The sequence below is a fragment of the Carcharodon carcharias genome, chromosome 1 (assembly GCF_017639515.1).
Source record: "Carcharodon carcharias isolate sCarCar2 chromosome 1, sCarCar2.pri, whole genome shotgun sequence".
NCBI classification, from domain to species: domain Eukaryota; kingdom Metazoa; phylum Chordata; class Chondrichthyes; order Lamniformes; family Lamnidae; genus Carcharodon; species Carcharodon carcharias.
In genome coordinates this window covers 124,179,091-124,196,923 of record NC_054467.1, presented here as the reverse complement: position 1 = coordinate 124,196,923, position 17,833 = coordinate 124,179,091, and the positions used below count along the sequence as shown (strand labels likewise).

Sequence of the window (17,833 nt, the reverse complement as noted above, 5' to 3'; positions counted from 1 at the left end):
ATATGTTTCTGTGAACGATGCCATAAGTTTCTTTGCAAATCAATGAAAACCATATCATTAGACACGGTTAAAAAATATAAATCTGTTGGTGGCTGTTGTGGTGTCTTTGACAAACGGACCACAGGAGACTCAGGTACAGGTTACGATCGTTTATTCGAGCAATTGCAAGGAGGGCACTATCTCAATGCAGCTTGAGACAGTACTCTGCTAAGCTACAAGTGTTCACCATATTTATGCATTATTGATCACATACAAGAACATCCTCCAGATTCCGATCTTGTCAGCATATAGGTTTACATTAAACAGACAGGTCTCTGGTACAAAGGTAACCCTACTTTCTCCCAAGCAGAGACCTGCCTTCCTATCTAAGCTGGGACCATCTGTCCTTCCCCTATCTGTTGAAGAGCACACTTAATCTATGTTATTGCCATCCTCTGACTCCAGTCTAACTCCCAGGACCTTGCTGGTGATTGCAAACCTTGAGAGTGTATAAGGTTCATCTGGTTTAACTGTTTAATTGTTGATTTACTGATTTGCGCTGGCCTGCCTAAAGATTCTAATTTAAGTAATTCATTCCCTTATAATGAATTCTCTCTCACCATAAATTCTCATTTACTTTCTTCCCCCTAACAGTCCGCCCTTTTGGCCCTTGGTCTAGTCCAAGGTTGCCAACTACAGTGGTACTGTCCGTCCCTTTACGCACCGCTGCCCATTGATGCAGGCCAGTCATCCAGCTTTGGGTTGTAAAAGGTACCGTCAGACCATCTGTATCATCTGGCCATTCAATTCAGGCCTCAGGCTTACTAAATTCCTTCTCCACCTATTAAAACTCCCCCAGCGCCACCTTTTTGTGACGTGCGAGCGCAATGAATCAAGTATTTTAGATATATAATCAATATCAGTTGAAGTATAACTAGGGCATGGGAGATAGTCCGAATCCACAGGTGAATTTGTACATTTGAGCCCTAGTTCCACCACCACCATGTGGAGGAACTTAGTTGCTCGATATCCTCTTTTAAGGCTCTAACCTGTTGCTGCAGTTTATAGTAAGTTCTGTATATCTGCTGAGCCTGTCTCCGAATGGTGGTTAGGTGCTTGGGTAATAAGGGAATTTCATAGGACAACTGGTTCAAATACTGTGTCAGGTTATCTTTAAGGTTTTCCTTGATCTGAATAGTAGTCGTTCCTCTCTTGTATATTTCAACCAGCTCCACTTTTCCTACCCTTGCTGGTGCCTGTGGATGTAGGAACACTGAATGATTATGGATGGAGCATATCCGGTTGTTCCCGTACTGGATTCTTTCCTGCCATGTGGTGATACAATGTCTCCCATTCCCTGCATATGCAACATGGGTCAGTTCTTTTGCAGCCCATATAGTTTCCATTGTACGGTTTGCTGCTGCTTTAAATCCACTTAGCTTCATCTGTCTCATATATTGGGTGAGCATACTACTGCAGTGGTCTCTATCCTGCACTCTTCTAATGTGGTACTAATTATATTCCCTTCTATGTCAACTGCATATGGTGGAATGACATGATACTTAATATAATAATCCTCCCGTATAACCCCAATATTTACTACTCTATATAATGTCCTGCCGGGAGTTGACATAGGTATAACAGATATTACTAATACAATGCCTATCAGCATATTACTATTCACTATACATTCAACATTAATTCTATATATGCATGTTAAACCTCTGAGCTGGCAACCGGTCAAGTCATGATCCTTGTGTCGTGGAAGATTAAATAAATGCTCATTAGTTACCCATAAAGGAACTACCCCTTCATTAATCTGTCTTAAATTCTCTCGGGCTTGTTCCAGTGCCCAAGATCCATAGGTGCTGCAAACAACATTTCTGCTCGCTTCATCTGAAATATTTTTCCCTATTTCAGTTTGTTGATAGTCCCCAAATGATTTTCAAGCACGGTAGCCAGGCTTTGGATTAACCGTGTCATGTCCTGGTCTGTATTTAATTGGGTGTTATGAATTCCCTGTCCCCGCTCTAGAATTTCTCTAAGATTAAAGCTCAGGCCTTCTTTAAAGTACAGACTAAAGTAAAGGTTAAAGTACAGAGCTTCTGGTCAACAGTTGCCAGGTTCTGAGTTAACCACTGATGTCCCTTTATTAAATATCGTAGCGGCATCATTTATCAGGCTGCACTTAATGGGGTTCCCTTCCAAGCCTGATCACATCTCGCCATTCAACTGAGATGCTTCAGCCATCAGCTGGCCCATTCGAGCCATATATAGTGCACTGGGGCGGGGCAATTCCGGATATGTTAAAGACTACGGGTACCAGCTCGTGGTGTACATTATCATACAAAACTTCTGATTAACCAGTACCAAACCATTCGTCGGTCCTGGATGCATAATCAGACAAGGTGGGTCAGTCGGTGTGGTTTGAGGGGCTTCAATTATCTCTACTCGGACTGTGGAAGTAGATGTGGATGGTGGCTAGATAGTGGTGGACCTCCCACGCCCGATCTGAAGCAAACCCTTACTACAATTCGAAAGCACTTGTTCTCCTGCTGTTACGTTTATCACTCCCCGTTGCGTGTCGCATTCGGCACTGTCTGTGCTGTACCAAAGTTCCTCCTGCTGTGTGGGATGAGCAGTGATGATCCCTGACCTTGTTGCCAGTACTGATACGCCCACGACCAGGATCGTAGGTCTGTGGAGACATTAATATCAGCTCCCGTTCTCCGGGTTACCACTTGGTCAATTGTCATATACCTTTAACAGTGTGTAATGCATCCATTTACTACCCGTTCTCATATCTACAAGTGCGCAAATATCACCTGTCATAATTACCTCGTATGGTCCATGCCTGTTCACTCCAGGCTCACCTTGTTCCCCACTTGGTCCATTGTTGCCCTTTGGATTTGCCTGTTTCCATATCCTTAATCACCTGTCGGTCTCTGACTTCCTTCCTTAACTCATGCAATTGCTTACTTATTTCTCTCACATAGTCTCGCATCCTTCCTTTTAGTGGTCCTACATCTCCCACTCCTCCTATGATTCCCTCGGGTAACTGCATTGCTCTCCTTGTCATTATTTCAAATGGGGTGAACCTGGTGGTCCTGCTTGGGGTAGTCCTAAGGTGCATTAGAATATTGGGCTATCCCCTGTCTCTTGAATTGCTTTTGTTTCTGATGTTTTTTAAAGTTCAGTTCATCCTTTCCACTATCCCTGAGCTCTGTGGCTGGTAGGGAATGTGGAATTTCTGTTTAAATTTAAATTTATACGTTTCTTTAATGACTCTTCCTGTGAAATGAGTTCCCTGATCTGAATCCATCTGGATAGGCTCCCTCCACTCCTTCCAGTATCCTGTCTCCTGCTGCTGTCCCATGTCGGACCGCAATTCCTTTAAACTGCCGACACAATTCTACAGTGCACCTTCTTATCCTTTCTTTCAATGGCTCAGTATCTTCACTTCCAGTGACAGTTCTCTCTGCAAGCCACTTAACTCTGTCTGTAATCATAGTGTTAATCCTGTGCTCTTACTTTTTGTAGCTCGCAGGCACATTAATACAATCAGTAATACATCCATTTATCCTTTTTCCAGCTTTCCCTTTACCTATATCCATCATGTGATAAATTGTTGTTAAGTATTATTTCTCCTTACATTTCAATTCCTAAACTACAGATTCCACATAGTTTTATCTCCTAATTTTTTTTCCCCTGACCATGATCATCCTAAGACTCTCTTGGTTTCAGTTTCTCTATTGTTTTGATCGTTTATAATGTTTCCTTGCTCTTTAGGCCATATTAACTATTCCGTGTCAACGAGGATCTCTGTCTCTAGATCTTTGCTTATCTCCCCCTGTGCGTTTCCAATGTCTCAGTTGATGGCTATCAAATTCACTTCCCTTAAGAAAGTTTGTATATTGTGTCCTCTTTCCCTAACTCTTTCTCCTACTTGCCTCATAGCATTTTACACATGCAACAGCTACCATCTTGTCTTGTTCAGGTTGCCTGGAGAGACTTTAAAATAAATAACATATTCTCATAACAGTTTTAAAAACAGAAATCAGGCATTGACATGTTCCTTATCTTCTTCTCAAACAGCATTTTATTGTCTAAATTGTGTCTGACCCATTTCTTTTAGATTTATCCCAGATTCATTAACTCGGCCAAAAATTGGATTTCTGCCAAACTTTGTCAAAGTCTTGAGCTTAGCTTCATACCTTGGGAACAGGCTTACAAATATAAAAACTTGCAGCATTTGAATTAGTGCCAATTGTTGTCAAACCTTTTAAAATGAAAATTCCGTTTTAAGAACTTTATCACGAAGCAAACCTCAACTTTTAAACTTTAAGAAATGTAATTTACGCTATCAAAATAAAGGGATCTTGAAGGCTCCACCTATCGGGACAATCAAACTGACGAAAGCTCACATTTCCCCTGCTGCTGCCTGTCAGTGCTTATTAATGCCCCTAGGACTACCCCCTTTTTCTCTTTCTCTATCTCTCTTCAGCACAAGCAGTTCTTGTAACTTAGATCAATTCATTTTTTTTTAAGTTACAGAAAATTCAGTAGCAGACCTTACGGGTCCTATTCATCCTTCCACATTTTCAGGAAAATCTCGTCATCCCACATGGGACATTATACACCCCCAATTCGTTTCTCCCTCCCCCAAGGCTTCCTTGACTGCACTCTCAAACTCCCTGTGCAGGGCTGTCGCCTTCTCCCGATCTGGGACCAGGTTTCGCCTAGTCTCCACTTCTAAACTGCAGGGGTAATCTTCCCCAGATATCCCCTGGACATTTAGCCTTCACCGGTATATGGATATCAAGGGGGTGCATTGCATGGAAGTCTTGCATTTCCCGCAATTTGGTCCAGAAATCTGGGTGGTTGTGCTGAGTTTTAAGTCTCAGCAGTTCTTTCAGCAAAACCTGCTTCTCCCCCAGGCTGAATGGTATGTGCTTAACTTTCTCCATAATTTTCTCAATCCCCTCATCCTCCTCCCATTCCCCAGCCCCCTTTCTCCCTTCGGATTTTAGTTTGCCTCTCCTGACTTTACTTTTCCTAACAGTTATAGCCATAGGGGCCATGGGGTACACTGGGGTGGTCTCAGCTCCCTCATAAGTTTCTCCTTTGGAGCTCTCCTGGTATTTCCCATAATTATTTTACAATGTATAGGATAGCGTACGTAGGGCAGAAATTTTCGCTTGGCAGGTGGGTGTGAAATGATGCGCGTTGACTCAGCCGAACGCGCCATCGTCAACACGCAGTTGCACAGTATTTTGGTCGGCGGGCACGGACTGGAGCCAGGAGCGCTCCCGCCGACAATTAAAAGGCCTGTTAAGGCCCTTAAGTAACCAATTAAATCACATTCTTCACTGCCCGTCCAACCAAACAATTGGCAGGCAGGCAAAGAGGCCAAGTGTCCTGTGCAATATTTTTGGAAACTTCAGGCATGGGTGGGATGAGGTTTCCAAAAGCAAATAAAAATAAAGATAATAATTTTTTATTGACAACATGTCCTTGCTCATGTGACAGAGTCACATGAGGGGACAGGTTTTATTACTTTTTCATTTTTTATATATCTCTTCATCTCTGAGGCACTCCACCCGCGCACTCTCACTGCCCCTCCACCTTCCCGCACAGGCAGCACTCAGCACTGCCACTCACATTTCACGTTGGGCGGGCCTTAATTGGCCCGCCAGCATGAAATCATGGTGCGGAGCCAATTGCAGGCATTCCCAACAATCCCCGCCAAGGACAAAATTCTGCCCATAAAGTAGTTGACTCCTGAAGAGATTATAGAAAATTTATATATTCTTGTAAGAATGTAATTGAAACGTGATAATTTTTGATTAAGCTTCAAAGAATAAATGTTTTTTGAATGTTTTATTTCATTCCTCTCCAGAAAGTCATGACTTTTCAATATTGAAATGGAAGTTGATTAATTTTGCTCAATTGTAATTTATTTTTGCAGTATTTAAAAGATGAGGATGATGACCTAGTAACTCCTCCAGAGACTGAGGGAAATCCTTGGTTTTCCTTCTTGCAGAACAGTGTCCATCTTAAAGGTACCATTAATATTGTACACTTTCAATTCAACGTTAGTGGTAAAGGGGGGACTAGGGTAAAGGACTTAAAATCTAGACCATACTGTTCTATGGATGGATGGTTTTCTCTGCTAGCAGTTTGAGTAGCCTCAAATAAGTTCCTACTAGTTTCCTAACTTGGCACAGATTTACGATTCTACCAAGGTGAATTCTAACTGGGAAATATCCTACTTCTGACTGAGGCACATTGTTGTGATCTTCCAATCAGGATCAGAGAGGGAGCCTCCGACGCTAACTGTGATTTAACTAGCTCGCTTGCCATTTTACAGTGGAGCTTTAGCATCTTCCGATGCCAGCTCCATCATGGGTACAGGGATAAATACAAACAAGAGGCAAATTATCAAGTGTAATTCCAGCGTATCTACACCCCTTTTTGTCATGAATTGAAGGCATTCCTCTTAAGGTCTGTCCTTCTGTTAATGACTTAAATTGTGTAAAATTGCACAGCCTCTCCTCACTAAGAATGCTAACTCCCATCAACACCTGACAGCCTTCACCCCTTCCTTATTTACGACTGTCTTCACCCTTCCCTCATCCCCCGACGGCTTTCACCTTCGCTCCCTCACCCCTGACGGCTTTCACCTTCGCCCCCTCACCCCCGACGGCTTTCACCTTCCCTCCCTCCTCGCCCGACGGCCGTCACCTTCCCTCCCTCCCTCCCTCCCCACCTGTCGGCCGTCACCTTCCCTCCCAACAATGTTCAGCCCTCCCCTCTCACCCCATAAAAATACTCGAACCTGACCCCACACCCCAGACAAAGCTGACTCTTCTGACATCAACCCGACAGGGGCAAGGGAATCTGGAAGATGAGTTGGGAAAGGGGGGGTGGGAAGGGCTGTGCAATGTTGTGGGGGAAGGAGAGGTCAACACTCTTGGCTGGGGGGAGGTGTTGAACATAGCTGGGGTGTGTGATGCTGCGGGGGGAGTGAACATTGTTTGCGGGGGGGTGCCAGGGAAGGTGAATATTGCTGGGGTGGGAACAATGCCAGGACAGGTTGGAGGCTGAACTTTGCCAGGAGGGGGTGAGCATTGCCCAGACAATGGGATTGGAAGGGGGGAACATTACCAGAAGGAAGGTGAACATTGCTGGGGGTGCTGGATGCTTTGACACTCCAGCTGATTTATTTAGCCTTAGGCTGATCTTACACCTGCTAGGAAAAAGTCTAAAATTAATCTGTGTGAAAACTGGGATAAGTATAGCAGAAACAGCCATGTCTCTTGGTTTTGGCCAATCATATATCACTATCGTTGGAATCATGGAGCAATCCGGGCAGGGTAAAGCCAGCGATTGGAACTTTAAACTTCTGGCTTAAGTACTGCAGCTGTGCGCAGGTTAGGACTTCCTCAGGATCCCAAGAGTATCAGCAATGTAAATTAAATTGGAGAACTCTCCCCTTATTGGAAGATTTGGGCAATTAAGTTTGTATTAAAGATTTGATCATTTCCTATTGTTCCCCCCCCCCATAACATCAAAATAATAAGTTATGTAAACTTCGCCCTTTTGATATGAGCCTTCTTCACTTTATTAACTCAGCATTGTTAAACTAACTTGCCCTAACTTTAGAACATAAGGTGCCTCTTCCAGCCCAAAACAAAAGACCGTTCCAGAATGAGAGGCACCCAGAAAAGTGAACTTTTGACTCCTCCCTCAGTGAGCTTGGCAAGAATTGGCTCACCAAGCTGCCAAATCACCTTGAATGAGAAACATCCCACATTGGTATCAGGCTTCTGCAGAATAACTAGTATAAAAGTTTTCAACCTCTTTCTTTTCCTCTGATTCTCTTTTCAGATGCCTTGCATACAAATTTTCAATATTTAATATAGTACAGAGTTTAACTTCCAGTGCAGATAATTTTATTTATCCCCATAATTTAGGATTTTGCATCAAATTGTTAACTTATTTGTAGTACAGCGCCAGGATAATTGTGATTTTTTTTAATTTCTTTGCAGAAAGTCCCTTGCTTTTTTCTTTTCTTCCCAAGAAATCACTACATTGTGTTAAAAGGCTAGTGCAAGCACAGACTGATAGTTGCCTACAAAAGCCAGCTGTAAGTATTCCATCAGGCAATCACCTTTTTTACAGTAAGAACACCACAAAATTAGTTTCATAATTTTCTGTTAATTTTTTTTGGTTTCTTACTTTCATAGGAAGTGATCGGAAATTCTGTACATCAAGTAGCCGACATGCCGCTGTACAAGCTGCATTCAACATAAAATTTTATTTTTAAGTTTGCAACAAGAAAATTAGCAAATTTTTAAAATGTATTAAATAAAAAATAAACAAAAATTGAAACAAATCACTTACTGTATATTAATTTTGATTCTCGGCATAACTAGCTGCTATTTTACTGGAGTAGTTTCCGAATTTAGTTGCAATTAACTTTTGTATGTTTTCGTTAATATACTTGCTTCTGTTTAATTTCAGTGAGGGTATCGTGCCCAGATTTTCATTACCATCGTTGTAAGTTCTTTGGTATCTTTAATTGTTAGTGTTTACAATCAGTCATTTATGGAATTAAGATAATCAGTTTTCTTCTGTAATTTTAGTTTTCCCCCCTAATTTTCTGGCAGCTAAACTGAAACCTGCTGTACATTTTCTTAACAGTTGGAATGATAAGTCTTCAAATCTACAGTATGTGGTTTTTACAATGCACAGCATTGAATCTTCCAGAATCTACATTATGCGAAGACCCACTGATCTTTCAAAGTGAGAACTGGTGCAAAATGTGATATTTACAACTGTCGTGATTTTGTAAAACTCATGAATTATTTCTCTGATTCTATGAAAATTGCGTGGCAGTCAGCTGAAGTCAATTAACTCGTCAAAGACTAGGGATTAAATCTTGCTCTTTCCTGGTCTGAGTGCTTAACTTACTCACCGAGCTGTTGGGGGAGCCGTATACTTATTTTTGAAAATAACAATTCAGATGCTAAAATCTCGAACAACGATAAAGAAAGCTGAGTAAGGTGCTTGGTGATTCAGTGGTTACCTCTGGGTAGGAGCCAGTGAGATGAAACAGATTTCTCCTTTTTGGCTATTAGGGTCTAAGTGAAATCTCAAACTGGTGTGCATACATCCATGGCACTTAACTAGGCACAATTCCGCACAGTGAACAAAATTTATTGTACCAAAAATGCCCAAAGATGGCTGTTGTAGAAATTAAAAACTTTTTATTGATACAATGGAAGATGCTCATTCAAAGCTGAATTTAAGGCAAGTGTTTTCTTATTTTAAAAAGGGCTGTATCTGTTCGTGGTATACCTGGCCTGGCCTTACTTAGTGCTAGCACTGATATCCAGAGGCAGAAAAGTATTATCACATCCTTCACTTTGGTGAGCATCCATTTAGTTTCACTAAAAAATAACTTTTGAAGATCTGAACATTTCATATCAATCTTAACAATTACAATAATGCAGTGCTTTATTGAAATTTTTGACTGGATTGGATTTCAGCTATAGTTTAATTTGAAAATTTCATAGTGAAAGAGATTCTTAATTGAAGAAACGTGAAGATCATATTGAATACTGATCTGAAATAGTTGTTTTTTTAATGAAATGTCTTCATACTTATCCAGGTAAAATTTTAACTTAGCTTAGACTGTAGCTTAATTTTAAATATTTCTATTTGTGATGGTTTTATACAGATGTATTTCTAACTGACTGCTTGCTGTAGAGTTTGGAGATTTTTTGTGTAGCACCAGGAGTGACAATAACAAAGAAAGGTGTGGTTCCAATTATGTTATTCTGTGTTCAGCTTGTTCATATTTTCTAGCATGAGCCCTTGAGGAACTTTGGCTCTAAATATTTAGTCTTGTAAAATCATTTAAAATTATTCTAATATATGATATACTGAAATGATTTAGCAAGTGAGGTATTGTGTACATACACTTTGAATGGTAGCTGCAGAGCCACATCAGTTTCTGTTTTGGTGTCATTTGCTGAGCATCTATGTTGCAAATTGAGAAGGCTAATATAAAGTGGACAGGGGGATATCAAATGCTGGAAATCCGAAATAAATATCAAAAATGCTAGAAATATAGAGCAGGTCAATATGCATTTTTAAAGGGGAAAGACAAGCTGTGATTTTTTTGGGTGTGTACATTTTATCAGAGCAAATCAAGTAGGGAGTACTGTGATAACTTTACAGTACAGAAAAGAGACTGCATGCAACACATGGAGCAAAATTTTTAGCTCGGCGGACAGACACACATTGACATTGGGTGAGCATCCTGACTTCAATGCGCGGTCGCGCAATATTTTGTTCGGCAGGTGCGTGCCAGAGTCAGCTGCATGCCCACCAGCAGTTAAAGGGTCTGTGAAGGCCATTAAAGGATCAGTTGAATGGAATATTTTGCTGCCCATCCAACGTTACAGTTGGTGGGCAGGCGAAAAGGCCAAGCCTCTGCACTTTTTAGGAAACCTCTTCCACAGGTGGGATGAGGTTTCCTAAAGCAAATAAAAATAAAATAAAAATTGAAAACTCATTAACATGTGACTCTGTCACATGAACAGGGACTTGAGGGGACATGTTTTATCACATTTATCTATTTATTTTGAAAATGCTTCATCTCCCTGAGGCAGCTCTGTGCCTCGGAGATTATGAAGTGCACACTCGCACGTGAATGTCGCACTCTCCCTGCTCGCCCTCCACCCGCACAAGCAGCATTGCCGCTCACATTTCACACTGGGCGGGTTTTAAATGGCCCACCAGCGTGAAATAATTTTCTGGCCTCAATCGTGGTTGGCGGTCGGCTTCCTGCCCGCCCAACAAGGGTGAAATTCTGCCATGACGTTCAAAGTATCCAACAAACTAGTTTATTCTAGGTTGACAAAATGTATATACATTCAAAATGGCCACAAAAGGATGCTATCACATTCAAAGAAAAAGTACACAATCTTCAAATTCCATACAACTTATAAACATCTCTTGTTTTTCATTTATTTACAAACCTAACCCAGCCACTGTTTTCCAATTCCTAAGAAAATACCCCCTTTCTTGACTCAAAGTTTCAGAACTTTGGTAGGACCTTGACCCTTGGCATGAATCTGAGACGTTTTCTTCAACAAAGAATGATTCTACTCTTGACCTTACAATGCAAATTTCACTTCATCAGTTAGTTCTGTCTAATTGACTTGGATTTGAACTGGCTTCAGGCACCAGATGTGTTGGAGTAACCATTGGTACTCTACTCGTAACTCAATTATCGAATTCGTTAGACCCATTTGATTCCGACCAACTTCCTTTTTCATCGTGAACCTCTGAAGGTAAAACATTATCCATATGTACAACCTTAACCTTTTCACTACATCATGACCAAATATGTTAATTTCACTGATAGCTACTTCGACCATTTATGTTGTTCTTTCACCTTAACCTTCTGATTCAACTTCAGTTTTCTTTCCTTCACATTACACCTATCATATCTCTGTTTCTGCCTAGATTGTTTTTCTTCTACTGACTGTACTAAGTGTGGCTTCCGCAATGAAAACCTCATTCTAGGCTTTGTTCTAAGAGACAATCAGCTGGTGTTGTGCCGTTGGTAGTGTGAGCTGTGTTATGGTAAATGATCAAAAAATTCAATATCAACTTAAGGAGACTCGATGTTTCTTCTAATTTGTATCTAACATTTGCTTTATAATAGCATGCTTAACAATTTGTATTGTGTGCTCTGCTGCTTCACTTGAAGCAGGATGATATGGTGGAACTCTAATGTGTTTTACCCATTCATTTTCATGAATTTTACAAATACTTCTGATCAAAACAGACCCACTGTCAAAGACACAATTTCCTCTGGGAACCCATAAGCTGCAAATAAAATATGCGAAATACCTAGAGTTTTGCTAGCTGTTGTTCGATTCATTGGGAACTCCTCAACCCATTTCAAATGGCTATCTATCGCAATGAATAGCTGTTGCCCTTCAAATTCTGCAAAATCTATGTGCAGCCTCTGCTACACTCTAGTTGGCCATTTCCATGGTTGCAAAGGAACCAATGGCAGCTTCTTTTGTACTAAATCATGTGCTCTACAATGTTTCACAGTGTCTTCTATGCCTTTATCTAACCCTGGCCACCAAAGATAGCTTCTTGCTAGCCTCTTTGTCAAGCTCATCCCTAAGTGTTGATCATGAAGACCACATAGTAACTTCATCTGTACTTTTCAGGAATTACAACTCTGGCTCCCCACATCTCAGAAACTTTTATCAATAGACAACTCATTCTTACTGGGTTTAGAAATCAGGCCATTTTATCTGTGTTTCTATGTTGGCCACCTATTTGCAATATAGTTGTATGCCTTTGCCAATACAGGGTCCGTACGAGCTGTTCTACCAATGCCATCTGCTGTGACTGGCATCTCATCTATGTATGGAAAAAAAAATCTTTCCTGTTGGGCTGTACCTTGGAGGGGGATGGTAATCTAGGCATCGCAGCGGGATTTCAATGATCTTCCAATCATCTGTATTTAACGTTGTACTGATAAGCAGACAAAAGCAAAGCCCAAGATAAAAGCAAAATGCTGCGGATGCTGGAAATCTGAAACAAAAACAGAAAATGCTGGAAAAACCCAGCAGGTCTAACACCATCTGTGGAGAGAAAAACAGAGTTAACGTTTCGAGTCCGTTTGACTCTTCTTCTGAAGAGTTCTGTTAGACCTGCTGAGTTTTTCCAGCATTTTCTGTTTTTGTTTAAAATCAAAGCCCGTCTCTGTATTTAAGCTGGAGTTAAAGCGGGCACTGGAGACTTTGGATTCAAAATAACCATCATTGCTTATGATCAGATTTGATCATGGAACTCTGACCGTATAAGCACTTATGAAATCATCTTAGTCCAAAACTCAAAGACAAGGATTCAAGTTGTATCTGAGCATAATTCCACTCACTGGCACTGAAGGTGTGGGAGACAAATGCAATCAGTCTCTCCCCACCATTATACAACACATGAGAGATCACAGCACCTACTCCATATGGAGAGGCATCACATGCTAGCATAATCTTTTTAGATACATTGTGATGGCTAAGCATTTAACATCTACCAATTTAATTTTACACAGCTGGAATGCCTTGTTACACTCCCTTGTCCAATTCCACAGAGCACCCTTCCTCAAGAGTTCATTCAATAGGTGCAATAAGGTTTCCAAGTTTGGTATGAGTTGACTGTAATAATTCACTAAGCCCAAAAGAGATCCGAGCTCAGAGATATTCTGAGGCTGTGGCACATTTATTGATTGAACCTTACTCTTGGAAGGATGTAACCCATCTTTATCTCCCTATGATTCAAATACTCTACAGAGTTTTGAAACATTTCACATTTGTGTACCTTCACCTAAACTCTATGCTTTTCCAAGTGTTAGAGCACCTTATTCAGCCTATCATCATGGATGTACCTGTTTGGAGCGGCAATACGTATGTCATCCAAACTACTCCCTGAATTCCCTGCTAAATTTGGTTCATTATCCCTTGAAAAATTCCAGGGGCTGAAGAAACACACAGTGGCACCGTTGGAACTGAAATAGACCCATGTGTGTATTAATAGTCAAATGTGACTTAGACTCATCGTCTAACTTATGTTGTAGTTAGGCATTTGTGAGATCTAATTTTGAAAACATCTGGCCTCCTGACAACATTGTAAACAGATCCTCCAAGTTTGGCACATTCCAGAAGCTGATTTACGGTTACCTTTATGACCTTCCTATATCCTTATATACCACCTGACTTTAGTACTACCAGTTTGGGAGTAGCCCAATTACTCTGTTCTACTTCAGAGATAATGGGCAGAATTTTGCAGCCCTGGCCACCAGCGGGATATTTAGGTCCCGCCAAAGTAAATTGACTTTTGGCTGGCTCACTGCCAGAAAATCCTGCCCCATGTTCTCAGTCTCAAGTCTTTTCCTTTCTTGCTCTACTTTTTCTTTTCGATCATATGGCACTGGACAAGGCCTGCTGTAAACTGGTCTTGGGTTCCTCTGGACCTGTATGTTGGCCTTATACCCTTGAATCAGTTTTCTCTTTTCCCTCAACACCTGTGGGTACTAGACAACCACGTAATCCTGTGCTATGATTTTCGCTTCTACATTAAAAGGCTCGTTCCAATTTAACTTAAGTCCTATTAACCTAACAAGGCTGGTTTTTCATCTTTCACCACAATGATGGACAATTTTGCATATTGCTCCTTATATGTTACTGGAATGGACACATTTCCCTTCATGGAAATGTTCTTTTCTCCATAACTATGCATTCTATGCAAGATTTCTCCATTTGAAGTTGACCCAGCTTTTCACAGAATAGTGACTCGGGAATCAAGCTGACTGTAACCAGGAATTTTTCCAGGTATTTTTTATTTTTTGTTTTGGATTTCCAGCATCCGCAGTTTTTTGTTTTTATCTCTGTGTTTAATTGACTGCCACTTCTCTTCAAGAAAAGCCTACCTTGAAGAAGTTTTGTGCTACTCTCCGTCAGGATTTTCGAATCTCTCTTTTGCCTTGCTCACCTTCATTGCTTTCTATTTCTCTCCTGGTGTTTGTTTTTGTCTGTGACATCTTTTGGTTATCTCCTCCTATCACTGCTTGCTTGTCCTAACAACCCCCCCCCCCCGAAAAAAAAGCAGCTTATATTTCACCCCTCTCCTATTTTTACTTAGTTCTGTTGAAGGGTCATGAGGACTCGAAACTTCAACCATACTCCTCTCCGCCGATGCTGCCAGACCTGCTGAGTTTTTCCAGGTATTTTTTATTTTTTGTTTTCTGACTGCATCCATGTCAACATCCATGTTTACTGGAGCTCCATCCAACGCTACCTGGACTATGTGCCCTGTGAATTTTCAATAAACAGCCTTGATTTCAGATTTTATGGGTCTTAACCGACCCCTCATCGACCTGGTGCTGTTCGACACCTTATGCAAAAGAGAAAACTGATGTTTCCTGCAGTCAGCTTTTTCTCTGTTTACATTCTTTCGACGTAGGATGCCCCTTCTTGCAGCTGTGGCATTCTGCCTTCACAAATGGATAATTCTGTGCTTAATTTTGGCCTAAGCATAGAACTTTGTCGTACCTCTGCTACTACTAACAGCTATTAACAGGGCTTTCTGCTTACTCAGCTGCAGCTTATTTACTTCAGCAGATGACTGGCAATTGTTAACTCTGACTTCTCTTGAGTCTTATTCCGTCATGTTCATGGACAATGTTGCTTCTCTCTTGAAATTCTCCAAATTTACAACGGATGGGCAGCTTTTTCAAAGCCTTGATTAAGTCTCCAATGTCCTCACTGGGCAACTAATTACATGTTTCAAACTGATAACTTTCTGCAATCTCCAATAGCTTGGGACTGGAGTGGTGCTCAAGCTTATACAAAATGTCCAACAACAGCATGTCTTTTGGCTTTACTGGGTGAGCAAATTCTTGAATGTTTCATACACTCCTGGGTACGCTTCCCTCAAAAAGGCTATCCTTTTCCTTTTCCCCACTGCCTGACTGACAACCAGATTATCGGTAACATCGAGGGTATTATTAGCAGTGAAATACACCTATAGCCAGTCCAAATACAGTCACGACTATACTCTCCTATAGCTTCCCGACTGCTCCCAAGGCCTGACTGCCAAGCCCACCCAACGATCAAAAAATCTTGGCCCTATTGTTTGAAGTAAGAATAATGCATCGTTAAAAGGAGGTCAAATATTCATATGCTGAATGTGGCCATATAAGCAGTTTACTTATCTGACCAAAGTATTCAGTTATTCAGTGATGCACCAGTGTTGCTTTTAGCATTGTGTGTTCTGTACCTATTGAATACATTAAAGAACTCAGTCCATAAACACAGCACAATGCAAATGCATTGAGAAAATACCATGAAATATTTTTAGTTTGTTTTGTCAAACTCATAATGACTTGCATATAATAAATACATTTAGGTTTCTCAGTTTTAAAAAACTGCAGGTGGCCTGGCATTTTAATTGCAGAAATGGTGTAGTTTTATTTACTTTGATATTGAAACAAAGTAAAAACTGCATACCTTTCGGCACCACTATTTATTGGGAAGTACATGGCAAACATCAAATAATTAACTTAAAACAAAAACAGAATTACCTGGAAAAACTCAGCAGGTCTGGCAGCATCGGCGGAGAAGAAAAGAGTTGACGTTTCGAGTCCTCATGACCCTTCAACAGAACTGATTGAATATTAGAAGAGGGTGAAATATAAGCTGGTTTAAGGTGGGGGGGGGTGTGGTTGTAGGGACAAGCAGGCAGTGATAGGAGCAGATAATCAAAAAATTGACTGCCACTCCTCTTCAAGAAATGCCTACCTTGAAGAAATTTTGTTCCTCTTTGTTTTGGATTTCCAGCATCCACAGTTTTTTGTTTTTATTTCTGTAAATAATTAACTTAGTTTATTGAAGAAAAATTCATCGTCTTCCCACAAGTGAACGGAATGGGCACTTAGATATGAATGCAAATACAGTGTTGTTGCAATTGTATCTAAAAGTTTGTTAATTTCCCTTCAAAAAAGGCATTTTTGTTTTTTGCATAGTTTTGTTGTGCATAAAATCAAAACTCATAAAATGTTAATGTCTCTATCAAATCAACCAATATGAGCACAGGATTTTAATCTATTCATTTCAATTTTAGAGAACCTGGATAAGCATAACACTTCTTGGAAAATCAGTTAGGTGTACCACGATATAATGGAACTGAATTTCTAAGGCCATTGTAACCTTGCGCTTAGTCTTGCACTTTAATTACATTCATGGGACGTGGATGTCACTGGCTAGGCCAGCATTTATTGCCCATCCCTATTTGCTCTTGTTCAGAGGGCATTTAAGAGTCAACGTCTGGAGTCACATGTAGGCCAGACCAGGTGAGATTTCGTTCCAGTGAATCATTAGCGAACCAATCGACAAGTTTCAGCAGACATTTAATTCCAGATTTTTATTTAATTCAGATTCCATTATCTGCCATGGTGGGATTTAAACCCGGGTCTTTGGATTACCAGTCCAGTGACAATACCACTATGCCACCGCCTTCCTCAGCATCAATACAAAGGAACTGCCGGCAGCTTTTTATTGATGGACATTTCAAATTTAATCTAAGTATGCAGTCATGCCCAAGTCTTAATATGGTGGTTTCAATATGATACTGGAATTTAAAGTTCTCATACAGTACAAATAGTACCTTTTCTGTTACATTATGCCTGTTTACATATTTTATAAGTGTGTGGTTTTAGAATTTACAGGGGTAAAAAAAGTCTACTTTATAATACAAAACAAAACTAGCATTTAAAGATATTTTCAAATCTTAGTCATGTTGTTTTCATAAAGTTCTTTAAATTGAAATCAAATCTGAATCAATATAATCTACCTGTCTGAATTGTCAGGTGTAATTGTTATTGTTTTAAGATGATCTTGTGTTGCTATGTAGGTTTGATACTAAATCCATAATAACATGCAGTCATACGGGGAATGACAAGCTAGTGAAAATAACTCTCATCAGCCCACATTTTTTAATTAGTTTTTCATTGCCTTTGAATAAGTTTACTTTTAGTCCATCCAAAACCAGCTTGTGCAGATCATAATTGCTCTTCCCATAAATTTTAAATCTGTCTTCAAATATTTTCTTTTGTTTGATCTCAGCCCAGGCTATTTTTCTATTTATTCTTGTACATCGTCCTTTAGATTTTTTTCTGTTTTTCTCTTCATCTTTGCTTTTCACCTTTTACCTGATTATTTTTTAGTTTATTATTGATATATTTATTTCTCTTTAAGCTTTT

General features: G+C 40.3%; 1 protein-coding gene across 1 annotated transcript in view; it reads left to right on the top strand.

The window, feature by feature from the left end:
• The window catches only part of LOC121275260 (anaphase-promoting complex subunit 4-like), a 179,104-nt gene that overhangs the window by 143,943 nt on the left and 17,328 nt on the right, over positions 1 to 17,833 (top strand). The window contains 4 exon segments of the mRNA XM_041182700.1: positions 5,948 to 6,041; positions 8,031 to 8,128; positions 8,229 to 8,281; positions 9,320 to 9,413. Of these exon segments, the coding sequence (XP_041038634.1) occupies positions 5,948 to 6,041; positions 8,031 to 8,128; positions 8,229 to 8,281; positions 9,320 to 9,413 (339 nt within the window).